Source organism: Trachinotus anak, unplaced genomic scaffold, assembly GCF_046630095.1.
Source record: "Trachinotus anak isolate AG129_WGS33_773 ecotype Australia unplaced genomic scaffold, CSIRO_AGI_Tana_v1 ptg000011l, whole genome shotgun sequence".
NCBI classification, from domain to species: domain Eukaryota; kingdom Metazoa; phylum Chordata; class Actinopteri; order Carangiformes; family Carangidae; genus Trachinotus; species Trachinotus anak.
Window position 1 is genome coordinate 12331661 of NW_027273862.1, and position 15154 is coordinate 12346814.

The window sequence follows — 15154 nt, forward strand, 5'->3', positions numbered from 1 at the left end:
ATGCTGTGGTCAAAAACTCTCACACACACACTCACACACTCACACACACACCAAGGCTCTTTATTAATTTCATCCAATACTATTCATTGTGTCGTGACTCTTCACACACTCATGTACATGCTAGGGCCTAACAGGATGTAAATCGCTGCTCACTTTAGTTTCCAGTGATGGGTTTGACTTTATACAGTCAGAAAGAAAGTCTAGAGAAAGCCAGTAGAGCTGAGTCAGCAACTCTGCTTCCTGACACCTATTTCAACATACTGTAAAGAAACTGACATTTTACAACTTCTTCTTTACTAGTATTGGCCAATAAAATTACAAACTTAACCATGGATTTTGGACCTTTTTATGGGTGTTAATAAGTAGCAGTGTATTCATTTCAGTCCTATAGCAATGTGCCTTAACCCTGTCATGAGGGGGGAGGGGTCACAAGAAGCATTAGCAGCAGGAGTCAGTGAAGTAGGTTCATGTCATGTAGATGTAGAAGGGCTTAAAATCAGTTTGATAAATATATCCAAATTGGTTACACAGTATCTGCATCTTCTTCCTTCTCCTTCTTGAATAGCTGATGACAATCAATGCACAATGGCGACATGGCAAGAAAGAAAACTTCGCTCATTTTCTCAGACAGGCTGATACCAGAAACTGAAGTTTACGATTAATATCACCAAATAACAGAATAGGCCGAGGAGTTACGCCAAGTTTGTGCAGCCCTTAATCACACTTGCATCAATAAATAATCAGGCCTTACAAAACTAGGACGTAAATAGATTTAAGACAATAAACGCATAAAGGAGTTGCACAGATTAAACCAAGAAAAGCAACTGTAGAAACAACTGACAGACAAAGTGCATCACAAATGGCTGGTGTTAAGTCACTATGCATGTCTTTGGTGGATTTCTCTCACAGCACAGCTAAAACAAAAACCAGTTAATTATTCAATGGCCATGATGTGAGGCAGGGTGAGAAACTAACACCTCCCACCAGACCAGTGTTAAAAAACATCTATCTACCCACCACTTTGGCAGATAGCCAGACATTATCTGGACATTTTTTCCATTTAAAAAATCAGTTACTTAAGCTGCCGAGTTTCATCACAGAGGGGAGTTTTCTGTGCTGCTGTTAAAGCCATTCAACATAAAGCACGTCTAATGGACTGGCCCTGGTCCATACCTTCTCTCTACAGTGCTTAGCGATTGATTAGAAGAGAAGCCATCACTCCATGATTTTTCAGTATTACCTTTGATGAATCGTGTTGTTGTGAAATAATACCCAACATCTGAAATAAAGCAGAGTATCATTTCTTGCACCGAGCATTGTATTTCAATATTTGACATGATTCCCCATGTCAGCAGATGTCCTTACATACTACAGTAATTTCTTATGACTATTGAGATTTACATTTTTTTTTACCCAGACCAGAAACACGTCAAAACATACTATTCAGAAAAGAAAGATTTAACAAAGATCGGCACTTCACATGAAGTCGAGGCCAATGCACAAAGTCGGCATCAGTATTCTGTGACCCAAATGTGACAGATTCATACACGTCTACTGTGAATATTTCCGGAGGAGGATGAGGTGGTTGGCCAGGATGCCTGTTTGCATGTGCCTCAATCCGCTCTGCGTTACATTTGCTTTGTTAATCGGCAATAACAAACAGCTAAGAGCGGGGCAGATGGAGCATCCAGACAGAGATTTTGTATCCTTCAAAAAACAGGTTGAGCTGAAATATCCTCTGAAGAGCTGATGCATATGATGATACAGACTGTTAGTCTTCTGGATTTTTAAATATGTGAAAGATAAAAACATAAACATTAATATATAAAAAGCTACTGGATAATCTGAATTTCTTTAAGGGATTAATCAAGTATTTTATCTATCTGTCTATCTAAAGCTATATCAGCTTTAAAATATAGCACTTGCAACTATCTCTACTCTTGAACAGCCAATGACCAGAAGCAAAAGTACAACTCAACTTTTCTCACAATTTAAAGAAGAGGAATATTAAAAATAATATTGTGAATTCGTGTGAAAGAATAAATGTTTTGATCATTTATTCTCAAAAATTGCGCACATCTTCTTCATAATTGCAGTCACACAAAAAACAGAGACCACCACAGTATTATCACAGCCCAGTAGCAGTGACTGGAAGTGCACCAACTAAATCACATAGGTGGTTGCAATTAGATGTATAACACCTGTCATTTGTGCAGTGATTTGAATGTCCTTGCCACAAATGAGGCACAGTCAAAACACCATGACCACCTCCGCTCCATATCAGGCCTGTTTGAATATTTCAGCCTGATAACGGGAGCAAAGATTACTGCTGGCCTGGCTGTGAAGCTCTGAACACGTCAACTTCAATGTTATCATGTAGAAACAATGGTTTGTCTTAGTGACAAATTGAATAAAAGAGGGCTGCTCTGTTTTCTCCTCATATTTGAATAAAAATACAGATCTTTGAAATGCTCTTGTCTCAGGGCTGATCCCGTGAACAATGGATGTCTTCATCCATGAATTCATGAATACGCATCATCTGCCTGGGAAGAAAATCATCATAAGGGGAAAATAATTCACATAAAAATAAAATGAAATAAAATAATTCAAATTTATAGCACACACACACAGATGCAGCATGATCTTGTGTTTAACCACAAGGAACCTACCAACGACCAAGAGGAGTGGATATAAAAGAGAGGAAGAAAGAATAAAACTTAATTAAGTACAAACTGGTGCTTTCTCTGCCACAGATCAGCATGTGGTGAACCCACCTGCTAGCAGCAGAATGACAGTTTGATATCAAAAGACATAAACTGCTCTTTTGAACGCCTACCTAAACTATTTATCTTCTTTCTTGGTGATGTCTCAGTCTTTATTTCCTGTTATCTCCACAGCTGTCAGTCATTTGGTTTCAGGGCTGGTAGATCAGAGCTAACTCCTTTTGACTGGTGGAGTAAAAGCTGCCAGACCTGACACAACCCACCGTCCTCACCGTTCCCCTGTTTTGGATCCAGCCACTCTCTACCATCATCTACCCCCCTATCTCATCATTTTTCATCTTTTCATCATCATTTGCTTCTTTTTTTGGGTGGGTGGGTGGGTGGAGGGGTGATTTACATTAATTGATTTATATCTGCTCGCTAAGCTCCGCCATCCTTAGTTACTGTTGCTAGGCCCGTTCAGCTTCATGTTCTCCAATGTCACATATTATGCAGGTTACACAGACAACAGCGGCAGATTTACCACATGAAATTCTTGGCAATTCTTAAAACAATGGGTCACTGATTTCAGACAGAGGTGAATAAAGAGGTATCCAGTTAACCCTAGTATTATAAGTAAGATTGAGAAAAATGTAACATCAGACTATTATTCCACTCTTGTTTGGCTCTTTAGTTAACCTACTTGCACAAGGATAACAGAGGTAAAATCTGTGCATTATTGATCATATTTGGGGCAAAGGAAAAAGCCTTTTAGGATGATGACTACTGTTACCTTATCTAATGTTATCTCTAATGTTTATCTAAGTTTGGCTGGGTTTGCTGGAGCATAAAATTCCCTAAATGACGTTTAGAGCGGTTAAGGTTGGCGTTAAACTTTTTTCGTTTAGAACTGTTGAATAAAACAAGCGATTTCCATACAGCATCTTGGTCTTTGGGAAATTACAGTGGGCAAATGTCACTATTTTCTGACATTTTATAGACAAACCGAATAATCCATTAATTGAGAAAATAATCAGCAGATTAATCGTTAATGCAAATAATCATTAGTTGAAGCCCTAGCTACATTACTACTCTATTGTGTAATCTTGTCCTTACAGTTTTTAAATGCTGAGTATTGCTCTTAGTACAGCCCTGTGCATACTGATGCCAAGCTACGCTCGGGCAAACTCTGTTTGGGGGAGGAGTTTAGCAACAGATAAAACAGTAGTGAGAGTTTCTTTCCTCCCACATGTTGTGAACTGTCCTTTGAGCAAGGCACTGCCTCACCCCAAACATCAGCGGGCTAGCTCTGGTAGAACAACACTGTCTCTCTCTTGGGACTCCCAGCTGTGAATTTGCATGACTCTAAAGTGACTGAAGCTGTTTCTTGGTTCAAAAGAGGGTTTTTTATACCCTAAGACAATAAGCCCTTAAAAACAGCAGTGACACGACTTCTTCTTTGGTATCTCTACTTGAACTGTGAGTCATTCGAACATCTGTCAGAAGTGATCAATACACACATACACAGTCAATACTTCAAAACAAAAACTGTATGTCTGAGAAGGATTCAGTATCTGGGGATCCCCAGCTTAACTTAAGCCTTTTATTGATTCAGTGTTTGCTCTCTAGAACCACATTTAGTTAGTTGGCAATAAAGGATTTGCTTGCTGGCTGAAATTACATTGTATTCTGGTATTACAAACTTATTGACCTGCTGAGGCCTCAAGTGGTTTCAAAGGCACAGGTCTATTAGCTACATAACGGTGCTGTAGTTACACAACAGCAGGAACTCACACACATGTAGTCAGTGCAATGACTAAAACAGTGTACGCATGTGTGTGTGTGTGTGTCCGGAAGCATATACAATCAAACGTTACTGAAAAGATTTCAGATAGCCTACATGAGGGTGACAGCAGGCAGTGCAGAGGCCAGCATCCACCTTGTTCTGCACCACACACTAAGTAACATGCTCTAAACCACACCCATAATGTCACTGAATGTGCAACTTTTCCATTTTTCAACATTTCACCATTTTCTGCTTTTACAACAGCAAAATGCTTCGAGCCAATGAAGTCACGCTGCCTATGATGAGAGACAGATGTATTGATAAAGCCATAGTTTCAGACGTGCACGGACAGGCAGAAGCTGAGCGCCTAGAGCTGCAGATAACAAACTGCAACCTTCACTCATGAGCTCTGGACCAGGCAGCCTCACTCTCTGAATCCCTACGGAGACCATTCATGTCTGCTCCTCTCCTCCCTTCAGTTTGCTGGAAGAAAAGCGCCAAACTTACTTCTGAAACCTCTGCCACCGACTAGAAACTAACCCAAACGTCTGGCTAATAACAACACACTGGGAAATAGTTGAAATTCAACACTGTGATCCACCTTTGGGGAAAAACTGAGATGAGACACTGTGTCAGGAACAGACAAAGCTGACAGACATATCAACAGGAGACAGATGCATGAGTGGACCTGGCATGAGTTTACCACATGTGATTTATTTTCCTTTTCCCTTTGTCGAGTGAATTTAAGGATATTATTACTACATCACATTTGTTCTGATCTATATTTTCATATGAGATACGTACGACACCGATTGAACAGGAACATACCACATCTTTGCAAAAGAAAAAAAAAAAAAAAAAACACTCACACAGTTCATTGCTTTGATAAATCCAATTACCGCCTATCTACAGCTTTACTCAGCTGGTAACCTTTTTTAATAAAGTCTGTGTTTGTTGGTTTTTCCCGTGCTTCGTTGCCACACTCCTCCATCTTCCTCTTTAGCTCCCCTCTCACACCGCTGATTAGCAGGAAAAGTAGACTCAACAGAGGGACACTGGCTTCTCAAAAGCTGACAGGAAAAACCCTCTGAGGTTTGTCCAACAAGGAAGACTTTAATGGGGCATCCTGGTGAGGCAGCAGGCTCATGGTTGCAACATTATCCTCCTGTGCACAACAATGCACTTACAGATACGTAGGTTTGTACTGAGTCCAGCTGCCTGTCAGTTTCCTGTCAGTCTACATGTGTACTGTGTATGGGAAAGGAGAATAGGGGAAACATCAACTATACATTATGTAATTACATAAAAAGGACTGGATTTTTCACAGTTATCTTCATAAAAATGGAGAAAGGTATTTTCAATTTCCAGCAGGTGCCAGGGGGCTATAAATATGAATGGTTTCGTGAGAAACCATGAGCCTTTGCTGCAAAGATTTAAAGCATGACAATGATTTTATAAATTATCCACATTTCTAGAGTTTTGCAGAGATTATCATACAAAAGAATGGGCTCATCCTCTCATTTTACACTGCAAGTCAGTTCAATTGAGACTAGTAAACCTCAGAGATGCTGCAGAACCCTCACTGTATCACTGTGTACACTAATTAAAGAAAGACAAACTTTCCACTCAACTAATGCAGCTTGAAATTTATATCCAAAGATATGAGAAATACTTTGTACAGAAGGTTTGCTCTTGACCTCTGGTGACATTTCAGTCTTTGTTTTACTGCCTTCGCAAAAAAGATTACAAAAGGAATTTGTCAGAAATGGCAACATTAATTTTTGCACAGAACAGATGATAGCTTCCAGGCACTGATACTGTGCTCAAAAAGTGTCTCTGAATTGGCACACAGACTCCGACAAGAAGGACACTCTTTCAAATGGGATACTTTTGAACAGATAATGCTATTTGATGAGTGCTTTGCTCTTAAGAGCCACAGTATCATGGGTGTGTGTGACAGAACTGATTCCTCCAGCAGAGACACCGTCCTTCAGAGTATTCAGAACTGGGAATTTGAATTAGCTACCATGATGGTGAGAGTCCAGCTCACAGCGGCAGGCTCAGAGCTGCTGGATTCTGAATTCACCACAGTGCTTGTGAACAGAGATCTCAGAACAACATGTAGCTTTGTGAGGTGTAACGTTGGATTCAGGCATCTGTTAACAGTAAGAAGGGGTCGTAGCTGAAATGTGCGCTGTATATGAATACCTGCTGCTTTTGTCACTTGGAAAAGTTACTTGGAAGTGTCTGTGTTAAAAATCCAACGGCTGCACATGGACATGCTCCTTGTCTGATTTTCTTTGCATCACTAAACACTAGGCAAGTCGATGTTATCTCAAGTCTGGCTAATGAACGGATGAACATGCAAACTTGTGATCACACTCTGAACATAACTCCCAAGGGGGAGTGTTTGTCCATTTTTTTCCAAACCTTCCAACATTATTACGTAATTAGATTCACATCTTTTCCATCCGTTGCCGAAGGAATCAACAAGATGAGAAAGTAAAGGAACAACAGGGAGCCACTAAGGAGCCCTTGACAGCATTATTAGGAGTTGATGGTGAGGGCTCTCATGCTGAAAGTGACAGTACCAATCAATAAAAATGTTGATTATAATAATATGAATTAAGAATTAAGTACAAGTAACTTATAATCGAATATTTGGTGTCTGGTTTGGTGTCTGGTGTTTGGTGTCTCTTTTTTTTTTTATAACACTGTAGCTTCAAGACAGATCTCATTGGGTTCTGGGAATTAAACCCTTTAGATTTGGGTTTAAACTGGTTTCATGGGGCCTAGGACCAGGAAATGTAGTTCATCTATGTTTAAGCCTTCATGCTTTTGAAAAGTTCACTGAACTACAGCTACAAAGTTTGTTTCATGACGGCAGAGAGAAATTTTAAAATGACATAGCTCTTTCAAAGTGGAGAAAGATGAGGTGGAAAACAACGCCGTACCTATGCAGCAGCACCTTTGTTTAAACACAGTAAATCCAGACCAAACCAGCCAGGTGCAGCCAGTCATACAGGCTACGTGTTAATGCTGCCTACAACCCAACTCCAGAGAAAGTTACTTATCATGGAGTGTCACTTTGACCCTCTTAACGACCACAAAATACACACACACACACACACACACACACACACACACACACACACACACACACAGAGCTATCAGCCTAATGGAAATGTAAAAGGGCTGCTCTGGTTGACTGGAGCAAAGCAAACACAGAGAGACAGATAGGACAAAATAAAAGACAGGTGGAATACACATGGGACCTTCACACACGCAAACACACACACACACACACACCCAAAAAAATAAGGGGGTTATAGAGGCGGTGTACTGTGCACACAACCGCCCATGCAGAGCACTTCATACAGACGCGCAGCAGGATACACTGGCCTACATTAGCTCAGCAAAGACACACAGACAGAGTTAGCACAAGCTGGATGTTCCACCAACACAAAAACTCCCTCTCTCCCTCTCTGTCTGCCCCACACACACACACACACACACACACACACACACACACACACACACACACACACAGAATATAGCTATGTGTACCCCAGCAACATTTCACACATGACATGCTATCACATGCCTGGTATATTATGAATGGAATCCATACCTCCACAGACACCAAGTCCATCTCACTGGCTATTTTCATTATTACTATTGTTACCACTTCTACTGAGGTTTCCAGTGTGCCGTAGTTTGACCTTAAAGACCTGCCAGTTTAAAAAGTTGCTATAAAGCCACTACATAGCACACACAATGGAAAAAACACAGGTGTAAACTGATTAATATTTTGTTGTAAAGGAAACAACATACACTCATTGTCCAGCTTGTTAGGAACAACCAGTTGAACCTCAGAGGGGTCCACCTCAACAGACCTGCAATAAGCTCCACCTTGATGAAGGTCAGACATGTACATGTAGAGAAGTGTTGAATCCACCGGCTGCAGCCTGTGATGCTGTTGAACTGTCTCCTGTTATACTGACAGGTGTTAATAACGGGGCTGCAACTAACAATTATTTTCAGTATTGATAAGTCTGTCAAATGTTTGGCAATGTTGCTTGAGAAATAATAAACAATTGACTGGTGATCATATTTTCTGACAATCACCAATCAATTGATAGTTTCAACTTTTTTCAATCAAGGCCACTCTTGCTGATCTTAATGAGACAGGTAAAATATCAGAGACATGAAGTTGAATCTCTCAAACAGTTTCAACAAAAACTTATCATTATAGGAGGATTTATTGCACGGCTGCATTCTTGTTTTTTTTTTAACTTGCATCTGATTTGTTAATGAAATAACACACAGCGGGGACATCAGCTGACAGACAACTGAGGCAGTGGATTTAAGCGGAATCAAAAATGAGCAGATTAAAGCCACCATTCATCCTGACAGCATGGTGTACCAGAGATTTAACCCGGCGTGTATCTGCACACTTCCTGATCTCTGCTCATTTCTGGGCAGCGGTCGTTTGTGCTGACGTGCTCTATAGGCTGAGCCCCCCCCACCACCACCACCACCACCACCCCCCCTGTGAGCCAGGCCAGCAGCCCAATATTAATAACAATCACTCTGCATGCTTTCCTTTATTCTGCTCCAACATGAACCGGCTCCGCCACCACGCAGTGGTCCACAGGCTGCCCGGTGCGGACGTGCTCCGCTCCCACTTCCACGGGAAGGCGGCCGCCGGCGCAGCGGGAGGTCTGTGCACGCCGCCCGGCCAGCCCCGCTACCCTGCTGCCCCTGTCCACACTCATCTCCACCAAATCACTGCCTGCCCACTGATACTAGCAGGCCCTTTATCGCACTCCCCACAGCATCGGTGCAGCCGCAAAACCGATCCCCCGACAGGAGGAAAAGAGGCACTAACAGCGGAAAATCACACCGCTCCATCTTCGCTTTGTCCTGGAAGAAAACGTCCGCACGGACCCGTGGAGGAACCGTGCGGCCAGAAAAGGCAGCCGAGGGAAGGGAAACCCACCTTTCGACTCAGCGCTGTTCCCGAGTAGAAGTAGTAGGCTATTCCCAGCACCCACAGCACCGCAAAACATAACAATATCCTCGACTTCCTCCGCATGGCTGCCTGGTTTTTTCGCCCGCCTGCCTGTTTATATCGCGGCTCGGCTCGGCTCGGCTCTGGTCCGGCTGTAGCGGCTCGTCCCGGTCGGCTGTGTCCGTGCAGGGCGCTTCGCCGTGCGGCTCCGGCAGGATTCGTCAGGCGGTCGGGGGGAGCGGAGGGAGCAGGAAGCAGCCAGCCAACATCAGCGAGGTTAGAGGGCAAAGGCTAGCCGACTCTAATCCAATCAAACACCGGCTCGCAGCCCTGGAGGAGGGCCGGGGCTGGCTGCGAGTCGAGCCGTGCCGTGTAAAGCCGAGCAGAGGGGTGGAGACAGCCCCTGTGGGAAAGGGTCGCTGTAAAAATGTAGTTATGCAGCTCTGAGAGCGGTGAGAGAGGATCTGTGATCACCCAACAACAGGATCTCAGTCTGCTGAGAGAGCATGTGCTCCGAGGAGACACCGGGGGCGCCAGAAACCACCTGAACCGGGTTAAAGGGGAGGAAACAAAAGCTCCCCGCTTTATTTTCTCTGGTTCTTCTCTGGTCTCATAAAGAGCCAACCTATGCTGTGACCTCTGGCTCTATGCTACAGGCTTGGGTACTTTTAGTTTAATTTCCTTTCTCTTCCAGTCCTAAATCTCAGTCCTGTGGTCAGGATGTTGCACAAGAAACTTATCCTGGTGAACACATCTGGGCCAACAAAAGAAACGAGCCCAAGACTTTATCATCCTGTTGTGGTCTATGTTGTGTTTTAAGACATAAGGTAAATAATAATTACAGATGAAATGATTAGTTGATATGCAGCTATTTTGATAATTCTTTACTTTGTTTTTAAGCAGAAGTACCAAATATTCCTGTGCTCCAACTGCTCAGTTGTGATGATTGGATACTTTTCTTTCTTTCTTTTGTGGAAAATAGTTTGAACATCTTTTGATTACCAAAAAAAAAAAAAAAGGTAAATGTAGCAGCTGTTCTGGAGCTCTCAATCATATCACGCCATCTTCATCAGCAGGTAGTCTTTGAATTGAAGATGTTCCCTTGTCCATGTCTCTTAGCACTTTGAGGACTTCTCATCTACGTTGGCTTAGAAATCGAGACTCAAAGTTGCTTCTTGGAAACAATAGTTTACAAAACGATCTCACCACCTGCTCCATTCAGTATCTTTTGGTTTCAGACTGCAGACAAAACAGGTGATTTGATGGCGTAAACCCTGTCGTTCAGGAAGATGGTCTATTTGATTCTCCAAGAAAGTAATGACCCCTAAGTAAAATGTCAAACCAAACAATCACAACCAATACATCAGCGACCATGAGCTTCTCAGCCTTCAATGACTGTTTCTGCTGGGTCTCAGCGTGTCGGCTGTCTCACACATCTGTACTCACACCAGTCTGGATTTAGATTTTGAGTTTGTCTGGTAAACCATATTTCCTCGGGTGATGGGAATATCTCTGAAACAGTGTATATTATAGGCTTCATGCGACAGCAGCCGTTAAAAGGAAAGGTCCCCTCCAGTTAAATAACTATGAACATTTAGAGGTTAAGCTTCTGCTTCAGTCCAACTTCATTTCCAATAGCACTTTGTTTCTCCTGATCCTTTAAGTTGGAGAAATGACTTTTAGATTACTGTCTGTATCTGATTTGCAACACGCAATGATCTCATTGAGCCTCATTATAATGGGATTTCAAGTAATAATTTGTTTCTCAGATAAGATAGCATACTATACAGTTAATGAGGTGGCTCCTCTTAACTATGAGGAAGTGAACACATACCAACACTTATTAAGGACAATTATGAAGAAGCTAGGTTGTGGATCGTCTTTAAACTCCCTCAAAATTTGGTTTCATAGTCATAGTCATGACTAAATAGTCATGAATATTTATATGGACTTTAAATGCTCAAAAACTCAGCTAATCTGCTTCACCAGGACTGCGTGGGTGTAGTTTGATCAGCTTTCATTGACATGCACTCATGAATATGAGCAAACAACCTTCAACATTCAGATTCAAATTGTTAAATTGTAATTGGTGCAGAGAAAAGTGTGATAACACCTTTTCCTCGCCCACAAACAAAATAGAAATGTAGGTAAATACAGATAAATACAGAACATCTCTCATGTGAAAAAAGAAAAACTGTCCTAACTTTGGTATAAAGTAGTGTGTTTACTTGGGACCTCATTGCTCATAGTAAGAAGATGACTGAGAAAAAAAAATGTTTTCAAGACCTTTAAAGCAGCAAATCAGTAACATTCAGCAACTTCCACTAACAGAGAGAAGGAGCATTTTGTATCATCTGATCTTGCAGTCGATGGCTCAACTTTTGAAACCCTTGAAAATTCACTGAGACATTTCGGAGCAAGTCGACCTCTCGTTGTTAAACCATTTGAAAGCACAGTTGAAATAGATGTGTCTACGGTCTGCAGCACTCAGGTCGACTCTCTCCGAGATAGACCTCAGCTGGAACACCTCTGACTAAACTAAAAGGTCCAGTTCATGTTCAGCCTGCTTCGGTCTGCCTCTGACATTTTTCATTTTAATGGTGACAAAATGTGATTTTGCCTGGAAAGTAAAGTGCTCTGCAGTCCAAGTAAAAAAAAAAAAAAAGAAATGCTGTCAATACACACTTTGTGCTGTTCCTCCAAAGAGTGTTCTAGTAGCATTACACACATACACACATTTATTCATTGCTGCTTCCAACACGGTGGTCTGAGGAGACACTCAGTGTGTTTATGTTACCCACAGTTGTGTTAGAGCATGGATGGATGGAAGTCAAACTGAAGCTGGAGAGAGAGAGGTGGAGGAGTAAGAAGCTGAGAAGCAGATGTGCAAACTTAGCTGCACAGAGGTAAAAGAGGTTTTTATCTTTTGCCCTTTGCCTTGCATGTCCTGAACAACGGTTATGAGGGTCTCACATTACCCCTGAAGAGGATCAGTTTGCCTTTCAAGAATTCAACCAGTCTTCCAGAAATAGAGAGCAGAGGCAACAAGTCTGTCTCTTGGCTGTGAACCTGTCAGCCATCTTAACTTTTGCAGGGGCTGTAAAGAGTTACGTTAAATGAAGTTAATGTGCGTGTTCCATTATATGAATGCTGTGTATTATAAGCACATAATCAAAGACAATTTGCAGCCACTTGTCTCCTTTATATGAAGGAAACAGAAATCAAATAACTGTGGCCATTTAAACATATGCACTAGCAATTATGAGGAACATTTATTCACTCATATCATTTTATACCAATGTTGTAAGTGAAATCACTGCATTAAAGAGAATCTGAAATAAACTGATAATAAATAACAGTTTATATTACAGTGATGATGGAGAAGGTGTTCTAGTTGGAGAATTACAGCCAACTGTGTCTTCGATTAAAGACAGCTTCATGGTAAATTATGGTTAAGGTGTGGGTTTACTATCACTGTAGAAATATATAGCACACACACGTAGTCAGTATTTTTAATCCAGTAAAGAAAAAGCTGCTGCAGTTAAGAACATCACACGGTCTAAAGAAGCTGTGAGACAGGAGGCCTGAGACTTAAATAATGAGTTCATTCAAGTCTTACGAAATTATTATTATAAGTGGCAGTGAAATACAAGCCCCACCACTTTTTACATGCAGGTGTTTCAACATTAGCAGCAGGAAGGATTGTGTAATCGTGGCCTAACTGAAGAACTGCTGCCTTCCTCAGGTCTGAACATAGACCAACGAGTCCAAGTCTGAAACACTTCAGTGCGACAGTCAACTATTTGTCAGATTCACAGAGCGTGAGTTGTGCATTTATGTTTCTGGCTGTCATGTCGTGTTAAAAAGACCTTCTTCAGAGACACATCCCTGCAGTATTATAGCTAGTCTTTCAGGACTTAATTTTTCTCTATGGTAACAGAAACAAACTAGAGGCTTCACTGACTTGTCGACTTTTATCATTAGTCGGCTCTGTGAGCTCCAGAGGAACCCAGAGTAGGATAGTTACATTTTTGACAGCACATTCACAAAAGTCAATCTGTAATACCCTTTCTCATATGTACATGCAGTACTTACATTTAGAGATATATATTTCCCCACTTTGTACTATTGAATGAACATTAGATTGTAGACGTGGATGCTTTTCCTATACGCTGTATATTAGCTGATGTGTGGAGGTACAAAACATTTGTCTGGTGGACAATGATTTTTACATAATAGACAGCTCTGTAGCCCTGCAGCATTCTCACTATACTCTCACAACCCGGTGAATAGTAATCATTAATCTCACAAAGCACAAGTGATCTGCCAAAGAGGAGAAATTAAGGTCAAAGCAAAGACCTCCCCTGCTCAGGCCCACACGGCTTTTTCGAAGACAAACAGGAGACAGAAGACTGATAAAACCATTTCCTGTCTGAACTGCTAACTAAAGGTAAAATACTCTTTGAAGAACCAGGGTTTTATAGACAAGTTTCCATTTACTTGAACTTTGCTCTGATACTCTGTGATACTAAAATTAACATTTTTTCAGTTTCTAAACATTTACAAAAACCCTGAGGTAAAACACTATCACCAGTAAAAGGAGTTTTCAGCTAGTCTGATTAAACCTTTTTACTACAGTCCCACTAATTAGGTTGAAGAAAAACGCTTCCCCAAACCATTTAAATGTATATTAACAGTATTATATTCTATAAACGTTGACCTTTGGCGCATCAGAGCCCCAGATCACCAGTCATCTCATCAAGTACTGGAATAATGTAAATCTCTGGAGCTTCTTTAAGAGCTTGACTGGACTTTGACTTTATTGTTTTTGCATCAGTGTTTACAGACATTGTCAGTATAAAGGATAAATTTACAGTATGAAAATCCTGAGCTGTCACTTACTGCCAGCTCTTGCATCAACAGCTCAGTTAGTCTATTCAAAGTAAAATAAAACAACTGTCAGTTCAGTTTATCTAAACATAAAGCAACCCGCTATTGGGGCGACTGTGTTTCTACCAGGGGCGGCGTCACACAGTGACAGATTTACAGTAGGTTTTATACACTTTCATTGGTTAATAGGAGAGCTTTCTACTCATTAGATAAAGTCTCTGTTTCAGCAGCTGTACTTCACCTAAAGGTACAAGCGTGTAAGGTAAATCAAAAAAGTTCAGAGAGGTTCAGCAGGTTGAGAGCAGCAGACATTTACTGCCCTGTTGCAGTGACTAAAGCACAAAAACGCCCACTGTAATGTTTCACCTTTTTTTCAAATCAATGTGTTTAATTGAAGGTTGTAATAGTAGAAACCACAACAAGTGTCAGAAAGTAAAAGCCCCAAATCCCATCAAATACACTGAATTCATAGAATCTAAGAGCTCATTGTTTTTTGTGTCAGCCTCTATACTAGAAATTCTCTAAAGAAAAACAAAAATGTAGTGCAGGTGTAATGTTGGGCCCATAAGTATAAAAGATGCAAATCATGTACCTGCAATATACCTGATGTGAATTTGTTTATTTGTTGCATGTCATCCTCTCTATTCTCCTCTCATATTTCCTGTCTGGTCCTGTACTGTACTCAAATAAAGGCAAATGCACAAAGACTTAAACACATATATGAAAACAATATTGGGCACAAAATGACACAAATAAACAAGC

General features: G+C 41.2%; 1 protein-coding gene across 3 annotated transcripts in view; it reads right to left on the minus strand.

Moving 5' to 3' along the window:
* galnt2 (UDP-N-acetyl-alpha-D-galactosamine:polypeptide N-acetylgalactosaminyltransferase 2) overlaps positions 1 to 9997 on the minus strand; it is a 47599-nt gene extending 37602 nt beyond the window's left edge. The window contains exon 1 of one of the 3 annotated variants that reach the window (XM_071488109.1): positions 9491 to 9997. In XM_071488109.1, the coding sequence (XP_071344210.1) occupies positions 9491 to 9586 (96 nt within the window). In that variant the 5' untranslated portion in view covers positions 9587 to 9997. The remainder of the gene's footprint in view (positions 1 to 9490) is intronic. The other 2 variants (XM_071488110.1, XM_071488108.1) reach the window with 2 other exon arrangements.
* Between the last annotated feature and the right edge of the window lie 5157 nt (positions 9998 to 15154).